Raw genomic sequence first — 23,788 nt, forward strand, 5'->3', positions numbered from 1 at the left:
GGCCTCCTCCATGTCTGTGTTTTGTTTTTGTACTTCTAAGTTGACATACATTAGCTTTAGTCCTAGGAGTCTAAACCAAACCTGGATCTCTCCAGTCCATCAAACTCCAGAGGGATTCAATCGATTCTTGAGTCCTACAGTTTTCCCAGGCCCCCGGAATTTGTACTGGGTCTCCTGCAGAATTCTCTGAACTCTGGAAGCAGCCTGTTGTTCCAGAGATCCTCTTGGCACCTATATGCACTCCGATCTCCCTGCCTGGAAAGCCCAGCTTCACCATCGGCCTTTGGAACTGCATCAGCATTGTTTCTACTTGCCCTCCCTTCACTGCACCCTCCATCTCTCCTCACTCCCAGAACACCTATTCCAGGCCTGCACCATTTATTGTGTCTATTTATCCATCTTATACCATCTACTAGGGCACATACCTGGTGAGGATGGGAATTTTTTATTTTCAGCACTAGCACAGAGCCTGGCAGATACGCAGTCAGTGAATAGCAGTTGGAAAAGGGACAGGAGATAAGGGGGGTGGCGGGGTGGGGAGAAAAGTGTGGTCTTGGCCTGAAAGTCTGAAACCCTGTCATTGGAAATAGATGACTGGGGCCTGCCTTGTCACCGTGTCAGAGCTAAAACCAGGAAGGGCCAGATCTGATACAGCAGAGGATATATAATGAATCAGACACAAATTAATGTTTCATCTTCCATTTCTGGTCTGTCAACATTTCCTTCTAACTTCTGCTAGAGGAAAGACCCATATGGTCCTTGGTGTTTTTGTTTAGGTCCTCGCCTCTTATGTACTTTATTCTTCAAATACATCCAGAGAAGTATCAGAAATATCCTTATTTTCTTTCTCTCTGTGTAAGCCCAGCTAGCTGGCTAAGAATGGCAGTGAGGAAATGGTTAAGAGAGTACCAAGAATAAATGCCTAGCTGCGTCTTTAGGATGGGAAAGCTGAATACGTTTAAGGCTTGAAAAGGTCAACTCTCTTCCAAGGGGGCAGAGGCTTGATTTTCATCCATTATGTGGTCTTTGGCATCATGCTCATTTCATTCACTGGATGCGATGGAGATTTATGGAGTAAATGTTATCACAAGCTGAGACTTAATGAGATCTCAACTGTATCTCCTGGATGTAGTGGAAAGCAACCATTTTGGTAATAAATAGAGAACAGCATCTAATTTGTAAATTCCTCTTTCCGTTTCTAAGTTTAATCAGATCAGTGAAACTGAAGGGAATTGTTGATGACCCAAAATTATTTTCCGTGCCTCAGTCTGGTCAGGAAGCATCACTCCTAACGGAAATGGCATGTTGCTCTGGCAATGGTAGGGGATGACATTTGTCATTAGACTAACTCAATTGTTGTATATTAAGAAATATGTTTAGACCAAAATCTATTTAAAACCAAACTGGAACTGACATTCTGATATTGCTGTTACTAGTGTCATTGGTTCATAGAAGCAAAAATTCTTTCCAAATAAGCTACAGAAATCTGGAGCAGAGGCGACTCTAAAAGGGCCCAGGACCCATGTGATTGCGTCTTGAGCCAACTGAGGCATCCAGAATAAAGCTAGAAGGACCACCATGGTGCCCAGGTTGTGGTCCCAAATAACCTTTTATGGCAAGGCAGAGGGCAGGTTAGGAAACCAGAACACAATCTCTGGCACGTTCTTGGTTTCATTTAGGGTTTTAAAAAAATCTAAGAAGCACAAAAGGGAGGTAAATGCAGCTTATCTTCTTTCCGACTGTGCTTAAATAGATTTTCAGGATTCATGGTAGTTAAAGATGTTTATAGATTGTCTTCTCAAGAGCTGTTAGCATTCCCAGGCAGGGACCATGCCATGGGTAAGTTACTGTTAGCACACAGTAGGAACTTCATGAATATTTCATGAAAGGACTGACAACATTGATAAAGACATGCGGGAAGCTGATGGCCCCAAAGGGAGCTCTGTTAACTGCAGCCATCCTTAGGGACTGGCCCTGGGAACACATATATCATCACTAAGAAGTGTTCAGACTCCAGATGACCTTTTAGATGCAAAGCAAGTGATCCTGAGGTTCTTCTGTTTAGCCTGTATTTTGCTTTTTCATTCCCCAATAAATACATACAGTGCCCAGGCATATTATCTCTAATCCTCACTTAAGCCTTCAAGACTGGTATTATTATCTCCACTTTTTCAGATGAGAAAGATGAGGTTCAGATAATTTACCCAAGGCCAGACAGCCAATAGAAGGCTTAGCCAGGACTCACGACCAGGTCTGTCTGACTCTAAGGGCCAGCCTTTTTCTCTTTTGTCAGACAAGAAAGAGATGAGCACAGAGAACAAGGTAACCCTCCTACCCCCACTCCCCTACAGGAAATACCTGGTGATAGAGAGGGGAAGTGGAAGGGAAAGAAGACTCTGGAAAGCAGTCAGGAGACCTGATTCGTAGTCTCAGCTCTAATATGAATAGCTCTGTGACCTCGAACAAACCCTTCCCTCTCTAGGCCTCAGTGTCCTAGTATGTAAAAGTAATACTCAACCTCTCGTTTTCTACATATCCTTGAGCATTCTGATCCCTTAGATCCCCCTCTGGCACTGTGTTTTTCTTTGAGTCCTATATTCCAGAAGTTACGGGTGGCTGGGCCAGGCAGAGAATATCCTCATTTTCGCAGACCCTGGCTTTGCCCTCCATGGCTGGACAGCCGCAGTTGGCTACAGGATAGACAGTGTCCAAAGTTCTTACTAGAACCTTGGGTGTTCTCGCCCCACCATCCAGCAGCTATGCTTCTATTCTATTCCCAGAGCCAACATCTTGATAACTTTGTCTCTGCCTTGAAAGCATTGAATGGTAGGATTTCAGCACTGGGAAGTGTCGCAGAGGCTCATTCCTGCTCCCCTGGTGTCTTCGTCTTTGCATGAAACTCCTGTATAGCGTCTATACAATATAGAGCCCTTCCCCACTTTCTTAAACACTCTGTGAAAGGAACTCACCAACCAGGTTACAGGAAACCCCTTCCATTTTTGTGCAACTCCAGTTTTTCTAAAATTCTTTCTTCTCCTGAGCTGACAGGAGACAAGTTGCTGTTTAACTTCCACACGCTGGTCTGAGGTGTCAGGGGCGCAACAATGCCCTCCCGATGGCACTGTTAATTACCCTCAGCCGGCTAATTACTCACACTAATTGCTTCTCTGTCTCTGCTCTCCCTCCTGCCTTACATTTCCATTAGGGATGTGCTTCTGACCTCATTGCCCCCCTCTTCCGATTGGTCCCAGTAATCTATGAGGGAAGTATCAAGCCGTTAAAACCACGCAATCTTCCCAGACACTGAGTCAGTGCTGAGGAGGACCATGGAACAGGGCTCCTGACTCTGGCATATGCAGTCTCCACGACACTTCTCTGCCTGAGTCTCTTTCCCCCACTCCCATGCAGCCTCTCTTTCCTCACCAGTGCTGACCTCAGTGCTTGGTCCCTCCCATCTGCAAGGAGGCTCACTTGCCTACAGTTTTGTTGGAATTAAACCTTTCCCAAATGCTTCCCCAAATCAGGAAAATACTCCACCTTTAGTCCTTTTCAGCTAACCATCAGAGAAAGATTACTCCCGCGATGCAAGCAGCAAAAGCAATAGAGTTGCATGGATCTGCCTGAGGTGCCCATGTCCCCTTTCTACAGACCCACCAACACCTGTTCATCATGCTGTCCGCACAACCAGCACTTCTCTTCCTTACTTGAAAAGTCTGTTCTTTATCCCACCTGCCATTACCAGGACTCTGTCTGAAAACCAGAACTTCTGTGTCCTTCTTTCCAGGTTTGCTGGGCCACTGAGCCCACAGCACGAATCCTCATAGAATTGAGGATTCAGAAGGGGAACAATAACCCAAAGGTGGCACTACACCCCAGGTAGGAAGGCCCAGGTGAACCCAAGGTCACACCTCCCATTTAAAGTCTATTTCTGGAGCATTAGCATTCCCACTTCCTGCCAGTGCCTCCAGGCCTTTTGCTTGTTGAAGACAGTGGTCCCTGTTCTCTAGGTTTCAAAAACCCTTTCTCTCTTCTAAAGGAAGAACAATCAGCCTCTCCGGCAAGCCCAGCCCTCCTGAGAAATTACAGAAGAGTTCTAAGATGAGGGGAAAGAGAGAGGAGGGATACAGGGTGAATAATTCCTTTGATTCAGATTAAATCTTGAGGGAAAAAATTTGGAGGGAGAGATTATTCAGTAGAATAATAAAGTGACATTGTCCAGCATTAAAATCCACCTGTTCTCTTTGCACATTTGGTTTGGGGGTGGTTCCTCCTTCTCTGCCTTGGTTCAGAGTCACCCCCGCTGCTGTGGGCATGAGCCACCCTACCCAGCAGTCTCTAGTCTGTGTCCTTACCCAGCATAGCCCAAGAGGGAGGAAGAAGGCTTCAGCAGATAGCTCACTGTGTGTGTTCCAGTCCTCGCGCTGATGAAAGGGAGAATGAGAGAAACAGCGCCAACCCTGCCCCTACCCCAGAGACGCTCTTTCGGACCCCTCTCTGAGGGTGAAGAAGAGCCATGGAAGAAAGCTGGATGGGCTGCGTGTGCTAACCAGTGCTTGTGGGTGGCCTCCGGGCCTCCAGCAGAAGTCATGACTACTGCTCGCGGGTCTGCAGCACTGCCCATCTGGTTTCCCAGGGAAACTGGCATGGTGCCGTGGAAGGTGCCCTGCTTTCTGGTAGCTGTGGCGGAAAAAAAGGACAGGAGAGTAAAGCAGAAAAAAGCGAGTGAGTCAGTGAGGTGCGGCTCTTCCCTCCATTCCTGAGCCAGAGTCAAAGGCACCATTGGCTGGGGGAGCAGCAGCATGCAGAGGACTGACAGGTCTGCATCCTCGTCCTTGCTCTGCTCACACGAAGCCTCAGTCTCCTCATCTAGAAATTGTGAATGAAGACACCTTCCCTGGCTGTGTCCCCAGGTGGCTGTGAGAATTAAATGGCATGGTTTCCCGAGAGTAACAACAAACAGGGCTGTGCTCTTCCTAATGAGCAGAGGAAGAACTGTAAATATACCAGAGCACTGAACTACACGGTACAAATAGTACCTGTTTGGGGAGGAAGAATGCTGTGATGCTGTGGGAGGCAAGAAGGCTTCCAGAGGGCAATGGCCTTGGAGGGAAAGAAGGTCTTGTGCCAAGGGAGGAGCCCAGGGGACATTCCAGCAGAGCAAAGACCAGATGTAGGTGGGTGCACAGTTGATGGCAAATACCTTGCATGTGTTAGGCTCTCCATAAAATGGCATCAAACCAAGTTAACCCAGTGTGGCATGTTCCAGAGGCCAAGACGAGAGCTGAAAGCTTGGCCCCGAGCATTCACTGCATAGAGATGGAATAGGGCCAAATCACAGGGGTCTCAGGAGGTAGGCTGCGGGTTCTGTGTGGTGCGTGACAGTAATGTGATGTGATGAAATGTTGCCGAGGGAAGACTTCTCCAGCAAATGAGAGAATCAGGTAAGGGCTCCAAGAACCCCTTCTGTCTGGGCCCAGCCACACCCCCCACAAACAGTCCACAACATGGTGTTGCATCAGTCAGAGCATCCATAAAGCTTAGTTCATTTTTTCTAAGCAAAAGAAACCTTAGGAGCCTCCTCTCAAACCCCCAGCGAAGGCTTGCAGACTGCCAAAAGTGAGCAACTCCTTGTCTCTCAAGGCAGTCAGGCCACTTCAGAAATGTTTCTTACATTAGGGCAAAATCTTCACCCCTCCAGTTACTCTTTGATGCCTTTTGCTTGTAGAACTACTCTAAGCAAGCAATATCTCCCCCTCAAGTGAAAAGACTTCAAATATTTGAGGAAGGTGATGAGGACTCTAATATACCTTATCTAGACTAAACCTTTCTAGTTTCTTCCTAGAACATGACATAGAGCGCCCCCACCATCCCAGAGCTCCCCCCTCTGGCTGCTGCCCCTCTGAGAATGTGGTTCTGAGCACTGAATCCCATCCTAACAAGATCTGACTGATGCAGAGGAGGGGAGCATTGCATTCCTGGGTCTTCTTCCAGGGCAGGGGGCCTAGGATTGTGTGAAGTGACACTGTAGAAGGACCTTTCAGTGCCACATATGGGCCATTAAAGTAGCAAGATGGACCCAGGACTGCATCCTCACCCCAGCAAGGGGTGGAAAGGAGGAAAATCACAACTGCAAACCTCCAGCAGGTGGAGTTGGGAGATTAATTAAAGAAAAGGACTTGCCACAGAAGGGGGCAAGCTGATTGATATCCTGACAGCTGCCCATAAACTCATTCATGAAATGATGGGGCTAAAGAGGCACCATGGGGTTGGGAGCTAAAGTGACTCACTTCACATAAATGCCATTAATGGAGGCAGCCTAGAAATTTAAGGCAGCAATTTACTTGCATGCTGGAAGGAAAGGCAAAGCTAAGACCCTCCCCAAGAGGTAGTGCTCTTTATTTGGGGCAGCTCCTGCTCTGTGGGTACCCACATCCTTCGAGATTGTGCTGGGCTCCTAGAGGGCTTCTTGCAGGAAATTTGACCTGAGTCAAAATTATCTCAAGCAGCAGAAAGCAGTGAAAGGGAAGACAGAGCCCAACAAGAAAAGGAGAAAATGAGAGTGAATCATGAGCTCTATATAGCCTCTGTAGACAGCAAGAACGGGGCACAAAGTGTAAGTCTCATCCACGGTGGAACTTTTAAATTCCAGACAAGGCGAGGGAGCCCTGGGCCTCTGCTCAGTTATGATGTTCCAGGGTGGACTTTCAGCCTCTCCATGATGTGAGGGAATGGCAAGTGAGAATGGTGACAGTGCTGGATGTGGGGAGAGGCCTGTTCCTCTATCACCAACTAGACTTATGACACAGGGCAAGTCACTGACTTTCTCTGGACCTTAACATTCCCACCTGTAAAATGAAGGCTTCTCTACCCCTTCTAGCCCTGCACTGCAGGTATGATTCAGATCTCCCTTTGCAGTGGAGAAACTGAACCACTAACGGATGAAATACCACACCCAAGGTAGAGAACTCCAAAGTGTCAGAGACAGGATTCAAACTCAGGCCATCTGGCTCCAGAGCCCATGCTCCTAACACGCTGCTCTGCTTCCTGCTTCTTCCTCTTTGCCCAGGAGAGCTGGCAGAAAGGGCCTGGGAAGGATCATGAAATAAATGGCTTCTCCCAAGGACCTCCACCTGCACTTTCTGCTCCTCTTCTCAGCAATGCAGGCACACATGCAGGGCTCTCTAGTCCTCTCTAATGATTAGGAAAGGGCTTTAAGAGGGGAGACTTAGCATAACATCTACCACAGTTCAAATGCTGGATTTTATTAGTTCTTTGCTTTGAATAAATGACTTAATTCTCTAAGCCTCAAGTTCCTGGTCTATAAAATGGGAATGTATATTGGGGACATATAATCCCTTGTAGGATTGTTTGAGGCTTGAATCAGTTAGCATATGTAAAGTGCATGGAAGAGTAGCTGTTATTACTCTTACTATTACTTAATACTATTAGTATTAGGATAGAAATGGTGGGTACTACTATTACATGTGCAAGAGTATTTGCACTCTGAGGGGACAAGACCCTAAAATGAAGGAATGACCGGATTGAGTTGGAGAGGGATTGAGGACACAAGTCATTCTCTGTCCCTGTTGTACCACAGGGGTGACCATGGCTAAACTTGGCTTTGGTAACTAGAATAATGTCCTCCCCCCAGCCTAAAATTAGTTTGTGCTGAAAAGAATTGAGTTTCCAAAGGAGTCCTATACAGAAAGTCCACCATCATTCATGTCCAGAAGATCCCATCTCAACCCCAAACGGCAGTGAGCTCTGTTTTCCTTGGGGATGTCCATGCTCTCCTGTGTGATCAGATGTCCTGTTTTCCCCATGGTCCCAAGGGTCTGAGAATGTTCCATGCTGCCCTGCCATCCCTAATGAAGGTAGGGGCAGGGTGGGGAAGGAAAGCGAGAGGGTCACGGGCCAAAGTTCAGACATTTGTTTGATGCAGCTGAACTTCCTTCCCCTGCCTCCTTCTGCCACTGCCCACCTCCCCCTACCTGCAGCCATGGCCCGACTCAGTGGCACCACAATTGTGGAGAGAAATTTTCTGCTTGGGAGCACTGGATGTTTATGGCCTGCTGAGAGCACAGCAACCCTGGTTTTCTTTCTTGGGTTATGGCTGCAGATCAGGGCAGGCATTTATGCCTCCTCCCAGTTTATAGCAGTAATAATAATTATTATGATGGCACATTGTGCTTATATTGTGCCTTTTTAATAAGGCCACTTTGTTTGGCTTCTTAATACTGTTTTATATTTACTTTCTGATGGCTTAACATCAACCAGGTTTTAATTGCTTCTGTAGAGGAAGCCTTGCTGGGCCTGAGCTGGCAGGAAGCTTCTGAGAAGGCTCTGGAGGCTGTGGCACCTTTCTCTGTGACCTTTCAACCCAGACAGGCTGCCATGGCTGGGTTCCATTTTGCTTTCTCTCTCACCATCTCTTTCCTCTTCTTTGCTACAATCTACTTTTCTCCTCTCCTTTTCCCTCTCTTTCTTTCTCTTTGAAGAGACCTATAATTCATCATCTATTTTAATTTATTAATGTAAGAGATAAAGAAACTGAGACCCCAAATCATCATGTAACTGATACAGAGTTTGGAGCTATTTTGTGGCAAGACCAAGGCAAGGACCATCTTTGGTATTTCCTAGATTCACAGTACGAGGGAGATTCCTAAGACTCTCAGTTGGATAAAGACACATAAAGAGCTCCTTCACCCATCAGCCTGAATCTATGTTTGACCATATGTTTGATCCATCAAACCGTAGAAAACTAGCAAGCAATAACTTTCCAAGTTGTTTTTTCTGGAAGAGAAAATGAAATGAAACGTAACATAGTTTCTTTCAAGAGAATATCCTAGGGCAGTAACCACAACCAAAAGTTTGTGGAGTGAAAGCCATGCCCACTGTAATACCCCACATCACTAGTTCTTGTCAATTAGTTCTTATGTATTTGAGCAAAGTTATTCTGGAGGTTGTCTGATGTACCCAGGAAAGCCCTGGACACAAGGCCAGTCATGCTCTGCCATTTACTACCTTTCACCTTGGAAAACTAAGTTCAACTTGTAGGGACTACCCTTTTACTTAACAGTGGGATACCTTGTACTGGGAGGGCTACATTGGCCAGGCTCTTGACAGAAAACAGATAGACTCATAGAGTGGGTGATGTAAGAAGAGGTTAGTAAAAAAAAAAAAAAATGCAGGAAGGTTTAAGGAAGTCAACAAGGGATAGCCCAGTACCCTAGAGATAGCGCCCATGAGCCTGTTGGAAGGACTTGAATGGCCAAAGTGAGGGAGCAGTTTTCATAAGTCAGAGAGGGTGGTCATGAGGAGAGGGTCACGTGACCAGACGTGTGGCCTTCAGCCACAAGATGCAGCCAAACTGTACCACCCTGCCCACGCCACCAAGGAAATAAATACCCCAGCTTCACTTTCCTCATGCCTCATAGACATCCTGCTGGCACTTCCTATTGGGTGACCCAACACAAAGCCCTAGGGTAGAAGAGGTTATTGTAATTTACAAAGATCAGACTTCTGGGCTATAGGGCATAGCAGAGAGGGATGGAGGGTGCATCTGAATGACAAACCCTTAAGATGTACAGCATATAGGAGTGCCCTTAAAACTCCATGAAGATAGAAAGTGTTGTTATTATTATAGTTCCATATCTAATACCACTAGGATCTGAAAGGGAGTCCAGAGAATTCTAATATAAAGACTCTGGCCTTGAAGAGATTATAACTTAGGGAGATAAATCTAATACTTATGCAGCAAACTGTAAGAAAAACAGATTTAAATTAGTTGGTAATGTTAGCAAATACTTATAGTACTTACCATTTTACAAGGTTTTTATAAATATTATTTCACTTAATCCTTATTAGAACCTCATGAAATAAATAGCATCCTTAACCTCTTTTTACATATAAGGGAACCTCAGAAAGGTTAAATAACTCACCAGAGTTTCATGGCTAGGAGAGGGTGGAAATAGAACTTGAATTCACATTTTATTTATTTATTTATTTTATAGTTTATTGTCAAGTTGGTTTACATATAACACCCAGTGCTCATCCCAACAAGTGCCCTCATCCATGCCCATCACCCTCCTTCCCCTCACCCCCACCGCCCCCAGCCCTCAGTTTGTTCTCAGCATTCAAGAGTCTCTCATGGTTTGCCTCCCTCCCTCTCCCCCACTATTTTTCCCCTTATTCTTCTGCTTTATCCTCCGTTAACTTCCTCCTAATCCACCTATATGTGCAAACATATGGTATTTGTCCTTCTCTGCCTGACTTATTTCGCTCAGCATAACACCCTCAAGTTCCATCCAGGTTGCTACACATGGCCAGATTTCATTCTTTCTCATTGCCATGTAGTATTCCATTGTATAAATATACCACATCTTCTTGATCTATTCATCAGTTGATGGACACTTACGCTCTTCCCATGTTTTGGCTATTGTTGAGAGTGCTGCTATGAACACTGGGATACATGTGCCCCTATGCATCAGCACTCCTGTGTCTCTTGGGTAAATTCCTAGCAGTGCTACTGCTGGGTCATAGGGGAGTTCTGTTGTTAATTTTTTGAGGAACCTCCATACTGTTTTCCAGAGGGGTTGCACCACATTTTAATTTTAAATTCTCATAGATCCAAATGTTCCAGGAACTCAGAAGACGGGACTCCGTGACAGTAGGTGGTCCTGAAAGGCTCCACAAATGAGAACTGGGCCTCCAGGAATGGATGAAATTTGACTAGTTGAGGAGTTAGCACATTTTTTTTTCTCTAATGGGCCAGTTAATAATTATTTTAGGCTTTGCAGGCCACACGGAGCCTGTATTGCAACCACTAGCTCTGCTGCTATAGTGTGAAAGCTGCCATGGACAATACAGAAGCAAAAAACCATAGCTGTGTTCCAGTAAAACTTTATTTACAAAACAAGTGGAAGTCTAGATTCGGCCCAAGGGCTATTGTTTCCTGACCCATGGAATACATGAAGAGGGGGTAGACAGGGTATGATCTATGACATCGTATCTACAAAAACCCAGAGGTTAGAATAAAGATGGCACAGGGGCACCTGGGTGGCTCAGTTGGTTAAGTGTCCAACTTCCACTCAGGTCATGATCTCGTGGTTCGAGGGTTTGAGCCCCGCGTCGGGCTCTGTGCTGACAGCTACTCAGAGCCTGGAGCCTGCTTTGAATTCTGTCTCCTTCTCTCTCTCTGACCCTCCCCTGCTCATGCTGTCTCTCTCTCTCTCTCTCTCTCTGAAATAAAAAAAAATTTTTAATAAATAAATAAAAAGAATAAAGATGGCACATTCAAGGGACAATGAAGAGGGAGGCCCAACTTGGGCAGAGGATTTCTGCAGGAAGTAACAGGAAATAAGTATGACTCAATAGTGTTTTAGTCAGCTAGGGCTGCCATAACAAAGTACCACAGACAAGGTGACTTAAACAACAGAACATTATTGTCTCACAGTTCTGGAAGCTAGAAAAATAAGATGAAGATGTCACCAGGGTAGGTTTCTTCTGAGAGCCCTGAAGGAAGGGCCTGCTCCAGGTCTCTCTCCATGGCTTATGTATGGCCATCTTCTCCCTGTGTCTTCGCATTATCTTCTCCCCCTATGTGTCTGTGTCCAGATTTCTTCTTCTGATCAGCATACCAGTCATATTGGTTTGAACTTGCCCTCATTATATCATTTTAACTTAATTACTTCTTGAAAGACCCTCTCTGCCAATACAGCTACACTCTGAGCTACAGGGCCGAGGACTTCATATGAATTTCTGAGGGGCACTCACAACCATTACAGATAGCATGAAGCCAGACTATGGAGAGGTTTAGATTCCAGATTAGAGTCAGTGGGGTAGGAAATTAGGAATCTTTTTGCATGTTAACCATAATTCTGATTAGCACTTTGAGAAAATGAATACTAATTTTACCATTCATATGCAAAAAAGACAATAAAATTGGCATCTGCCAATTAAATAGCAAAGTAAATTGTTCACTTCATCCAAGAGTGTGTGGAAGCCTGAGAAACTAGATACCGGCAGTCTGGCAGACCCAGAATTCAGCCCATTGGCTCCATACAGCACTGAGCAGCACTGAACTGGAGAAGTTCACGTTGGGTGAGAAATGTCTTCATTTCCTTGGGCTTCTGACATCTCTGCTACCGCCTGGGATGTCTGGCCCTGATACACCAATCCTGTCCGAACAAAAGGAGATAAATGATTGACAGAAGTTCATGAGTACTCTGAACTTTGGTAATGAGATGACCAGCTAAGTTCCAGATTGAAAACCAGGCATATCTCTAGGCAGATCCCAAGAGAGACCAACCATTCCTGCTGAAAGTCACAACAGAACATTGCAAAGCCCCATCCCTGGGATGGTATCAAAACTGTTTGGATGACCAAAGGTTTTAGAACTAGGCAGATTTCTTCATCTCTCTCAGGTCCATTTTTCATTTCCTCACGTGGATCTTTGCTCTAATGTCACTCAGTCTATTGTGATGCATAAAAATATCTGAGACAGCCTCAAGAAGCAAGGCCAGATATTTTATGTGTGGATTATTCTCCACCTATCTCCCCCTAGCCTTGGAATAGGAAGGAAGGAGGGGAAGAAGGGAGGCAGAAAAAGAGAGTATAGGAAGGGATACCTAAGAAGATTTTGCTTACAGTTTCCTTTGTGGATTAATTGCTAAGTAAGCTTAGTGACTTCATTTTTCTTTATCAAAACCAACATTGCTCTTACTCTCAAACCTTGGTCAGAGCCCCATCTGGAGTCATTTTTTATTTGTGTGAATGAGTATAGCCATCATTGAACACACATACAGCATCATGACAGCTAAATGATATCTAATTTTTGTTTACAGAAAACATGAATGCTAACACACTGGAACAACCTGGAGTAGATTTACCACTTGGACTTTGTTTTAAGCAGTATAAGGAACTGACTGGAGACATTAGTTTTATAGAGAGCTTCTCTGTTGACCATAGTTATGGAAATGCTGGCCAGCTGATCTGTGCAGCCATGATTTCAAAGCACTATCTCATGTTTAATGGGAGATTCTTAAATTTTAGTAAATAAACCTTCAGAGGGTTTGCAAACCCTAATGTACCAGGGACTACCGATCTTCACCATGGCTTAGATCTAGTGCTACTCCCCCAGCATGATTCATAGGATTACCAGATTCAGATTATCCCATGTAGAAAATGGCTTATTATAATCCCCCCAGTATCCACACAGCTCTTCTTCAAGCAGGTTGAGGGAAACATTGGTTACTGTGAAACAAAACCTGTGCACCTCCTTTGAGACATAGAAATGATCTACCAAGAGCACCTGGATGGCTCAGTTGGTTAAACATCCAACTCTTGATTTCAGCTCAGGTCATGATCTCAGAGGTAGTGGGATCAAGCCCCAAGTTGGTCTCCTTGTGGATAGCAGGCATAGAGCCTGCTTAAGATTCTCTCTGACCCTCTGCCTCCCGCCCCCCTCCCCTGCTCCTCTAAGGAAAAAAATCATCTACCAAGCACTGTTCAAGCAAGAGTTGCCACCAAAAGAAAATGTTTTGGTGAGAGAAGATGTTAATTCAAGATGTAATTAGTTGTGGTGAGGTGGAGTCTACACAATTCATTGTAGTGGTTGTGATATTATTAAATGTGTAATTATGTTATCCACCACCTGCAATGGCAGTTGTTAATTACTCTTCTGGGAAAATCTCATTTCTTTGGGAGTCTCCTCAGCAGAAGTCAAGGGACAGGACAGACCAGAAACCCAGATTTGGTCCATAGTACCTGCTAATAATGAAATTAGAAAGTCATAAAACTAGCTTCCTCTCCCACATTCTTTCTCTGTATTCTTCTTCCTAAATTCATTCAAAAAGTACATTTTATTCCACAAAGGGTATGTTATTATGACACTGTCTGCAGATGAGCAGACATCAAGCTTCACTTGAGGGTTGCCTTTAGAGGAGAGGTGCCCTCAGGCACCTGGGTTCTTTGCATATTTCTGCCTTAGTTTCCAACCAATCCACCATCTGAGTGGCCAAAAAAGGGTCAGAGTCTCCAGCTCATCTATAGAACAAATATCTAGCATTTCTAATTCTCAGCTTTCAGTAGTTTGGGCACCCAGATTCCAAGAAAGAATCCAAGTCTCTCTCTCTAGGGCAACAAATCCTTTGAAGAATCAACTGTGATCCTGTTCTCTAATCCCTTATCAATAGAAACATAAACTGCATTTTCACCCATCTTATTCTCTTAGGTATTTACAGGATAAGCCATCACAAATAGGAACTAATATTAATGTGTTAATGTTTCACTCCTTCCAACTGAGATATTTTCATTTCAGCAAGGAACCTTCAGATATATGACTTGACTCAAAAGAGCAGATCTAGCAGATACTACTGCACACTCTTAAAGGAGAGTATTTAGAGGCTCTTCAAATCACTTGCCACACAAGTGGATGCCAGCTTTGCCCACATGAGAAACCAGCCCTGGTCAAATTTAGTTGTACACTGAGAGACCATGCATTTATCAAGCTCTGTTGTTTTAAAAGTTATCATGAGTTATTTCTGAAATCAAACAATATGGGACAAGATTGATGCCAAAGCCAGAAGCTGAATGATGATTCTGTACAACAGGTCACAATGTTCTGGGCTTTCCATCACTGACCAGGGCTCTTGTGCCCCAAGACAACCATGTGAACAGACAAACTTGGTGACTGGCAGTCTCATGTTGACCTCTTTATACCTCCAAACAAAAGACCCCTCATTATGAGATACTTACTTCAGTGACTGTCTTCATTATAAATTGAGACATAGCTCCTGCTAGAAGGCAATTGGAACCAAGCCTTTCATTTCAGCTCCTAACCTTCAGTACTTTCTTTATATAGGATTTTTGAGAAGTGAGAAAAAAATGCTACTGTTGTAAAGTATCTGCTTATTCTAAGCTTTGTATTTTAAAGATGTGCATTTGGGACATGGCTCTTTACTTAGGTTAAAAATAAGGTTGACCCTTTTCTATCATGAACCAGTCTTTAGAATTCTCACTAACAAGTAGCACTCAAGTATTGCCACTGAATGTGATCCAAGTTCCAGGGGAAGTGGATAAAATAAAGAATCACCTAAAAACTTGGATTGACCTTCATATTCATGCCCTTACCTGGGACTGATGGGACTACCTACCCATTCCTCATTAGGGCACATGCTTCCTTTCCTGAGTGGTTACAGATTTTCCACCTCATTAATCAGTTGTGACTAAGCCTCACTCACCACTGGTCCCAAGCAATCTCCATAGAGGCCTGGCAAAGGTGCAGTTAATGCTAATTTTGCCAGAGTGGGAAAATTCTCTTTCTCTGGAATTAAATAAAGCACTTGACATCCAGAACTCAAAATCTATTGCAGAATACAGAACTCCCCCTCTTCCATTTGTGGCAATCAGTGTCTTTACAATCTCCCTAGTACCTTCTTCTTTAACCATAGCAACTTGAGCAACTTCTTTGCCTGTTTAAACTGATTAAAATCAGATATGTATGTGTTGAATATGGTCAGGCCTGAAGCACTTGGTGGATCTTTATTGAATGGGACTGAATAGCTGAATTGGACAAAGGGACAAGTAGACCCACGGGTTGTTTTCCATCTACAAGTGGCATGATCTGGGTGTAAGTAATGAGGGAGGGATGGATCCACTACAGGTGGGGAAGAGGTCAAGTCACCTGGCCATTGGGCAGGAGTGATGGGGCACACCAATGCTGTCATTTGATTTTAGCAGTTACCCCAGTGGAGCCTGTAAAAGAGGCACCTCCCTAGGGAGGCAGCAGGGATGGGTGGCAGCCTCCCCCAGGAAGCTCTTCCCTCAAAGCCACTAACTAGATAGACCAGTGTAGAGTGAAGCTTCTGCTGGAGTAATTCCTTCTCCTCAAGATACATCATTTGTTTGTGTCATTAATTCATGTGATTTGGGTTTTTGTTTCTATTTTGTTATGTTTTCCTATGTGTTTTTGGTTTATTGCTTTTTACAGTTTTCTTAGTTTATGTTCAGAGATTAAAATGGATGTTCAATGTGATAGCTGAGTTCCTTGTTTCTTTCTTTTGCCCGTGGCTGACTGCATGCTCTCTGTTGATGTCTTGTTCCTGGTTCTTGACACCATCTTGTCTGTGAAAGGAAGCACTCCAGCGGGCTTGCTTGATCAGAAGAAAGGGAAGTTTGCTTGGTTTAGTCACTCCACAGAAACCCATGGTAATGTTCCCCTGTGCTCTATGTATATAAATGTGCATTGATACATACCAGACTGGGGGGGAGGGTATTTTTCTTGATGGCTTGTGATATAGTGGTCCTGAGTGAGTGAGTGAGTTTGTGTATGTGTGTGTGTCCATAAGGGGATGGTAATTGCCCCACTCAAAACCACTACCTTATTATCTCTTCATATATATAAAGTCAGCAGACCTGACAATCAGCAGCAGCTATTCCTTGATAGAACCCTGATAGAACCCTTCCTTTGGATAGTACCAGCCAAGATTCGGGTCACTGCAAATGCCTACTTGGTACTAGTACAGGCAGTTCCTTGATTTAGAATATGATATGGCTCCTCCTTAAAACCCAGACCCACCCACTCCTAATTTGGTTTCTTTCCAAGCTTAGCACCACCACCATCATACCACTCCAGTAGCACAAAAGGGGCTCTCTGGGAGCAAAGTGTCACAAAGTCAGAGTTCTTTAACTTTAAAGAATGATGCCTGAAGAGTTAAAGGAACCTTAGGTTAGAGATGGCCAGAGATAAATGAAGTGAAACACTGAAAGCTCTTCAACTGTATAACTTCTTTGTTAGTGTGGATGGAACAAGGAATCTGACAAACTCTGAAGGTGCTGCCAGTACTAAAACCAGGTTTGGCCTCACATACCAGCTCCCTCAGACCTCAGACTACAAAGGGAGTCTAAATGCTGTAAAATTCAACACCTCCATATTCACCATGCTCCTTTGATACTTCCAGAACCTTATTTGGCTATAAGAACCCTGTCTTAGGGTATAGAGTAGGGAATTGGTCAACAGAGGAGCAATCCAGATGAGCATGGTGCAAGGGTCATGACATTTGTGCTCCCAACCAAGTCCTACTCCAAATCCACTGTGTAAACATGGGCATCCTCCCTTCCCTAAACTTTACTTTTCTGTTTTGTAAAGTGAAGGAAACAAGTTAGAGCTGGGTAATATCTAAAGTCTCATCCAATGACAACCTTGAAATGGCATCTAGATTTCTTTTTACCCAACTGTATCAAAGTGAATCCTAGGGTGGAGAGGTCTCTCATACAGGACAGTCAAACATATGGTAAGTTGTGGGTTTTCTATTTGTATCTCGCATGTTCCTGAAATGAGTCTCTTCTCACCCACCCATCTTGTCTTCATCCAAAAGAAAAGAACCTTGGAAAATTTCCATCCAACAACATTATCCATATAACAAGTAGAAGCTTTTCCTGGGCTGTAGCAACCCCATGGTGATTTGTCACATGGTGCCACATCACCTGATGCCATACCCACATTAATTGCAGATTTTGTGGCTGCTAAAGGTTAGTGATTTTCTCACCACATGAGGAATTCTGTTCTGCAATAAGAACAGAACCAAGACCAATGCTATAATGGCCCCTCTGAAGAACAAGTGTTGCCAAAAATAAAACACATTGTTGTGTCATATTAAAAGGGTAAGAGATGGTGGAGAAGAATTCTCTTGAGTAAAACTTTTATTTGGAATTTAAAAAATAATAATAAAATAAATGGCTTCTCTAAGCCACCACACTGAGTTCCGCACTAGATAACTCCTGCTGCTCTGGAAATTCAGCCCACTGCTGCCTTGGGAAGAGAGTGTAGATTGACTGGACAGGTTGGAACCAGTGGAATTAGATGGTTTATATCCCAAGACAGCCTGTTCAGATGGGAACATCAGAATTACTGGAAGGGGAAATAATATCCTAATCTATCTGCAGTCTATCTTCAAGTCACATTTAAATTTAATTGGTGGATTCCACACTTGTGCTCCTCACTCCTGGTATCTATAGTGCTAGTTTGAATCTTAGTACATGATTCTGTTAATAGCTATTTCAAGCTCCCTATTTCAGGTGTGGTCCTAGGTGCACCCAATGTGCACTACAAGAAAGGGGGAAGTCTTCCATATCCATCTAGTAGTTCATGAGGCAGCAAAAACACCCTTTCTACAAATAAGCTGGACCCTAAGTTTAGGGATGAACCCTCTTAGAATTGATGGCTGGGGAAAAAAAGCAAAATAAAATATTTTCATGAAAGCTCTTCTTATGGCTAGTAGTGGATGCAAATAGAAAAGCTATGCAAAGTTTTCTATTGTAGAAAAAGGTAGGAAAGGATTCAGTGGTCGCTGTTTTCAAGAAGTAAATAATCTTAGCACCAGATTTCCTCCCAAATCCCACTAGTCTGAGTGTCCTTGGCAGCAAAACTTATTCTAGAGAAGCAGCAGGCATGTTGGTCAAGGAAACCCCCAAACTTGGCCATGGCAATGCTCACAGAAGCACCACTGCACCCCACTAGCAGAAGCTGCTTAGGCTTTCCTCCTCCCAAGCAGCACAGTCTTAGGATAGGGTGTTGTGCAAACTAATGCTCTTCTCTCCCCTTTTCCTTCCCACCCTCATGCCTTGCATCCCTTTGATTCTTATAGTGAGCATGCCCACAAGTGAGACCGAGTCTGTCAACACTGAAAACGTGGCTGGAGGTGACATCGAGGGAGAGAACTGCGGGGCCAGGCTGGCGTGAGTAGGCACGGCGAGCCCAGGGATTGGGGCTTTTCCAGGGGTGCGGGAGAGGATGCTGTGTCCTGAAATCACAATGGTTTGGCCCATTGTGGGCGAGGCAGAGGTCAAAGAAACATAAAACTCAGGTGGTGACTTGTGTGAGAAAAGACAGCTCTGGGTTGAGTATGGCTCCTAGGCAGGGGGAGGAGTCTTAACATTAAGGCCAGTCTCCATTCTGCACTCCTGTAAGGGTCTGACTCATGTATTTCAAGCCCCTGTCCATTACACCAGAGAAATATGAAGTGGTGGGGGCTTAGATGTGGCTCCGAAGTCTGTTTCTTCCCAGCCTCTCTCACCCCTGTCACATGAGACACTTATGTGAAGGTCCCTGGGTTCTGCTGGTAAATGTGACCTGGAAAAAGAGGAAACAGGTAAGAAAATAACCTGGGAGCTAATAAGCATGTTGGTCCTTATCTGCAACTCTAGTTATCTACCTAGTGAAGGGAAACAGAGGAGCGCCTGGGTGGCCTGGTCGGTTAAGCGTCCGACTTTCGCTCAGGTCGTGATCTCGCGGTTCGTGGGTTCGAGCCCCGCATCAGGCTCTGTGCTGACTGCCAGCTCGGAGCCTGGAGCCTGTTTCAGTCTGTGACTCCCTCTCTCTCTGACCCTCCCCTGCTCACGCTGTCTCTCTCTCTCCTAAAAATTAAAAAAAATAAAAAATAAGGGAAACAAATTCCTGAAGTGCAAACTTGAGTCAATACAGAATTCACCTGTTTAGGTTGGAACGTGGCCAGTCACCTCCAAAAGCAGCTCCAGCATAGATGTCCATAACTTCCCTTTCCCTGGGTCAGACCCCAGGCCCTAGGCTTTGGTGAGCTGACTGGCCCAGAACTGGGCCATGTGCACAGAGCAACAGTTCATACATGAATTATCACCAATACCCATCTTAGTTTTATCTTAAAAATGGACACCAGTAGTGCCTGGGAAATGTTCCCCCATGAAAAAAGGAAGGGTAAAAATAGTTTAACTGCTAAAAATAAGAAAACTGCTGGTTCTATTACCAGCATCTCAGCAGAGTCCAAAGATTAAAGTCATATTCTGTCAGGGATTCACATTGACCTTGGGCATGAGGCCTCATGGAACATTCAAGGTCTGCTTTGGGAAGTAGAACCTACTTTTCTTGTTGGCTTGGTGGTATAGGAACTGTAAACTCACCCCAGTCCCTGAAAGGCACTGCATGCAGAAGGCTCTTACTAGGACCAGTCCCAAGTAAAATGAGTTTCAAAATCGCTCTATCAGTGGAACAGTATCTTATTTCACCCTTCATTCCTGAAATGACTCAATGCTCTGAGCAAACCCCAACCCATTTAAAAAGATTCTCCATAGGTAAGTCTAAACAAACCATGCCAGGCTTGAGAATGGTCTCCAAGCCAAAGAGAAGGGAAAACAAGGCTTAGAAACAGACCAGCTCGTGCAACTTCTATTTCCAGGGTACACAGGGCCTTCAGTATCACTCACTCTGACAGTGGCACCAGGGAGTCTGCACTGCAGATTTCTCGGCATCATTGGGAAGCAATTATTGTCAAAATGTTGTTAAAATACGAGGCTAATTACATTTTTAAGCAGCAGTCCAAACCTTTCCCTCTTCTCCTTTTGGAACCATAGAAAGCAAGCACTTAAGTTATTGCAAATGGACCCCAGCAAACCGTCTAAGTCTGTCAGGCCTTTCTGTGGTCTTGACACCACAGAGGACCCTACAACTCTGGCTTTTGGGCATAGCCCAAGTTGCAGACCAGGAGGGACCCGGGGAGTTTCTAGCCCTAGGAAGTCATTTGAGAGTACATTTTAGGAGAGTACGTTGGCTCTGTTGGAGGGTGAATATGATTATCCTCCAGAGAAGGAAGCTGGCACCTCTAGTATATCTGTCATTTCCTTGAGGACATAGTCTGCGGGCTAGGAGAGCTCTGTAGAAATGGTCTTTATTATCCTTATGAATATCCACATTTATGCATCTACTCTGTGCCTATAAAATACCTAGACACAGTACCAGAACTATAATATATACCTAATAAATTATGGTCTTTCCCCCATCTCTCTACCCACCCCCACCCTACTCCCTGCCTTGGTCAACCATGGGATAAGACTGCCAACATTCTTGGTGGGAAACAGTGTGAGAACTGGCTGGAGGCTTAGACTGAGCGTTATGGGAAGGAGACAGTGAGGGCCTAGCATTTTTAAAGCTAATAGTTAAAAGACTTGTGTAGTCAGATGAGGCCAGGATGAGAATTTATAGGTAGTGAGATGGCCTGATGAAGATGGTTCCTGAGAGGGTGGGGGCACAGAAAAAAAAGAACTATAGTATGATATTTTGGGGAGGAGAGGGAGGTGATGAAAAAGAAGGAGCCATCAACGTTTGAAGACAGAAAACAGTAAGGATACTGAAGTAAAATTTGAACCAAGAGTCCATCAGAGGGACTTGCAGGTACCATGCAGGCAACAGGATATAGAAGTCCAAGGTGCAGCTCTGAACAGGGATGGAGCCACACACTTGAGGTTATCAGTATAAAATCTGTTAAAGAGGGTATAGGACAGGGTTGTTCATAGATGAATAGAGGCAGAAGGCCAAGGACTGAACCTTGGGAACCTAACACACAGAAGAATAAGAAGAGGTAAATGAAACAAATGAAGAAATGTTAAGGGAAGAGACAGCAGCACTTTCCTGGAATCCATGGGAGAAAGAATTTCAAGAGAGAACTGTTTATTTGTATGTTCATTCAAAGTGTGCCCAGAGCTTGGTACTAAGTGATGGTGATACATAGGATAGAAAAACTGATACCATCTCATTGGTGTTTATAATCTGTGTGGAAGTTACATTAAACAAGTGAATAAGTCACTATAAACAGGATAAGTGTTAAGAAGAAAAAGTAACTATAGTGTAGGGCTAATAACATGTTAGACTGACAACTTTTTTTAAGAATTAAATCTAAGCAGAGAACTGAAGGGCGAAAATACATTATTGAGGTTAAGAGTAAGGAAGAATGTTCCAGTCAAAGTCAACAGTGTGTTTCAAGGCTTTTGGATAGAAGAACTGGGAGGCCAGGGATACAGAAATGCTGATGCATAGGAGCACATGTACCCCAATGTTCATAGNGAGGCCACTGTGAAAAGGGCAGACCATGAGAGGAGGGGAGGGAGGTAAGGCTGGAGATGGGCATGGCATGGTAGACCCCTTAATGATCTTTGTCTCTGTCACAAGACTGTGAGATATTCAATGTGTCATTGAATATGAGAAGTCACAAGAACATGGAGATGGGTAGGAAGGTTGATTTGGTTCGTTCTGCAACAAAGGATCTTGAAGGATCCTTGGGTGTGAGGAGAAGAATGGGTAGAAGTGATGCCAGGAGGGAAGCAGGCACACAGTAAAGCATCCTCAGTAGCAATTACTGAGGTGTGAGGTACACTGACTCAGGGTAAAGTCACATGTGGAGATTAAAAAAGCGGTTGGAAACCACCTTGACAAAAAACTATTTTTTTAAAAAAAAAAGTGGTTGGGTTTCCTGTGTGTTCTGGAGCCATACTCTATAGGACTTGTTTGTGGGAGTTGGAGTTTTAGTGAAGCAGAGGGGTGGAAATGAGCCAGTGTAGGGCACTTGCTCCAGAAGTGAGGCCATGGAAGGTAGCGGAGAAAATAAAATGGTAGAAAAGGAGGCAGCAGTGGCCAAGTGAGGGTTTGTTGGTTTTTTTTTATCATAGTAAACACTGGAAAAATCTTTATAGCAAAGAAGAGGCCAGTGAAATGGGAGAATCTAAGGATGCCATAATGGAAACGAGTGATTATTGGAAGGCATTGCCTAAAAGGAGGGGAAGGTTGACTTCAAAAACACAGTTGGAGACCAGATTCACCAAGGAAGAAAGAGTTCCTTACCTCTGGGACTAATTGGGAGATAGAAAAAGAGACCTGGCATTAAGAGTCCTGGGGTCACGTCTCAATCAGCCACCAGCTACCCATGTGACCTCAACCAAAGAACCTCCCCTCTGAGTCTTGATCTCACCCTCTGGGACACAAAGGAGTTGTCCTGGTTGTTAGCTCAGGGTGCTCTTAGCAGAGGCCTAGGGCTCCTGAGAACTGATTGCAGGGGCTACTACAGAAAGGGACCACTTTCACCTCTTTTACATATTGGGCTTCCGTGTAAGATTTCATATGAATAAAACATTCCACAACCTGATAAACTGCAAACCATAGATCCAGGTGATATCTAAGGATCCCTTCCAAGCTCTCAAATTCTACAGTTCTATAATGAATATAGAATCCAGAATAGGTTCCAATGCAGAGAGTCAAGGACAGGAAATCATACCAAATTATCTGTCATTTCATCACAGAAACTGGGAGTTAGGTGTCTTAGGAACCTGAAGAACAGTACAGAGGTTTCAAACTAGTGAGTCACCAGCAGGTCACTAAAAAATGAGCATTGCTGAAGCCATAGTGGAGCCTGACATCATAAATGTGAAGTCAGCATCACCGAAGGATTCAACATATTTTTTGGCAGCCTGTGTGGCCGAGAAGCACTAAAAACAGACAGTAGTGTGAACCATGGTGGCAGTTTAGCAAGACAGGCAAAGTAGAAGTCCCAGGTAGTGTGTTGGGGGCAATATCAGTGTGACCCTGTGGCCAACCTGAGAACTGGAAGTTAAGCCTGACATTAGCCTGGGAACCCTGGGAACAAACCCTGACCTAGTGAAGGCAAAGATTGGGTTCAGAGGAAGAGCAGGTGGATTAATGGAGAAGGTAACTGGCCAGAATGTGGAGTGACTGAGCTCAGCATCCAGTTGTAGCAGTGTTCTGTGATGACAAGGTCCATTACCCTTCTAGAAATAATAGCTGCGAATGGTGTTGAAGTTGTAGAGTCAAGGAGATTGAGTCAGATGTGTGTCAACCTGGATTGCGACCACAGTGCCATCTGACTTAGGTTAGAGGCAAATTGGGACAATTTAGGGAAATACTGTTCCATACAGCAGGTAGTGAATATATGGTGCTCATTACTCTAGGAAGGAGAGAAAGTCTGAAATA

The 23,788-nt window shown here is 44.4% G+C and overlaps 1 protein-coding gene across 12 annotated transcripts in view; it reads left to right on the forward strand.

The window, feature by feature from the left end:
• The window catches only part of CACNA1C (calcium voltage-gated channel subunit alpha1 C), a 654,628-nt gene that overhangs the window by 491,287 nt on the left and 139,553 nt on the right, over positions 1-23,788 (forward strand). For all 12 annotated transcript variants that reach the window (XM_077759249.1, XM_077759252.1, XM_077759241.1 and 9 more), the window contains exon 10: positions 18,648-18,738. In XM_077759249.1, the coding sequence (XP_077615375.1) occupies positions 18,648-18,738 (91 nt within the window). The remainder of the gene's footprint in view (positions 1-18,647; positions 18,739-23,788) is intronic.

The sequence above is a fragment of the Crocuta crocuta genome, unplaced genomic scaffold (genome assembly GCF_008692635.1).
Source record: "Crocuta crocuta isolate KB4526 unplaced genomic scaffold, BGI_CrCroc_1.0 scaffold72, whole genome shotgun sequence".
In the NCBI taxonomy this organism is placed as follows: domain Eukaryota; kingdom Metazoa; phylum Chordata; class Mammalia; order Carnivora; family Hyaenidae; genus Crocuta; species Crocuta crocuta.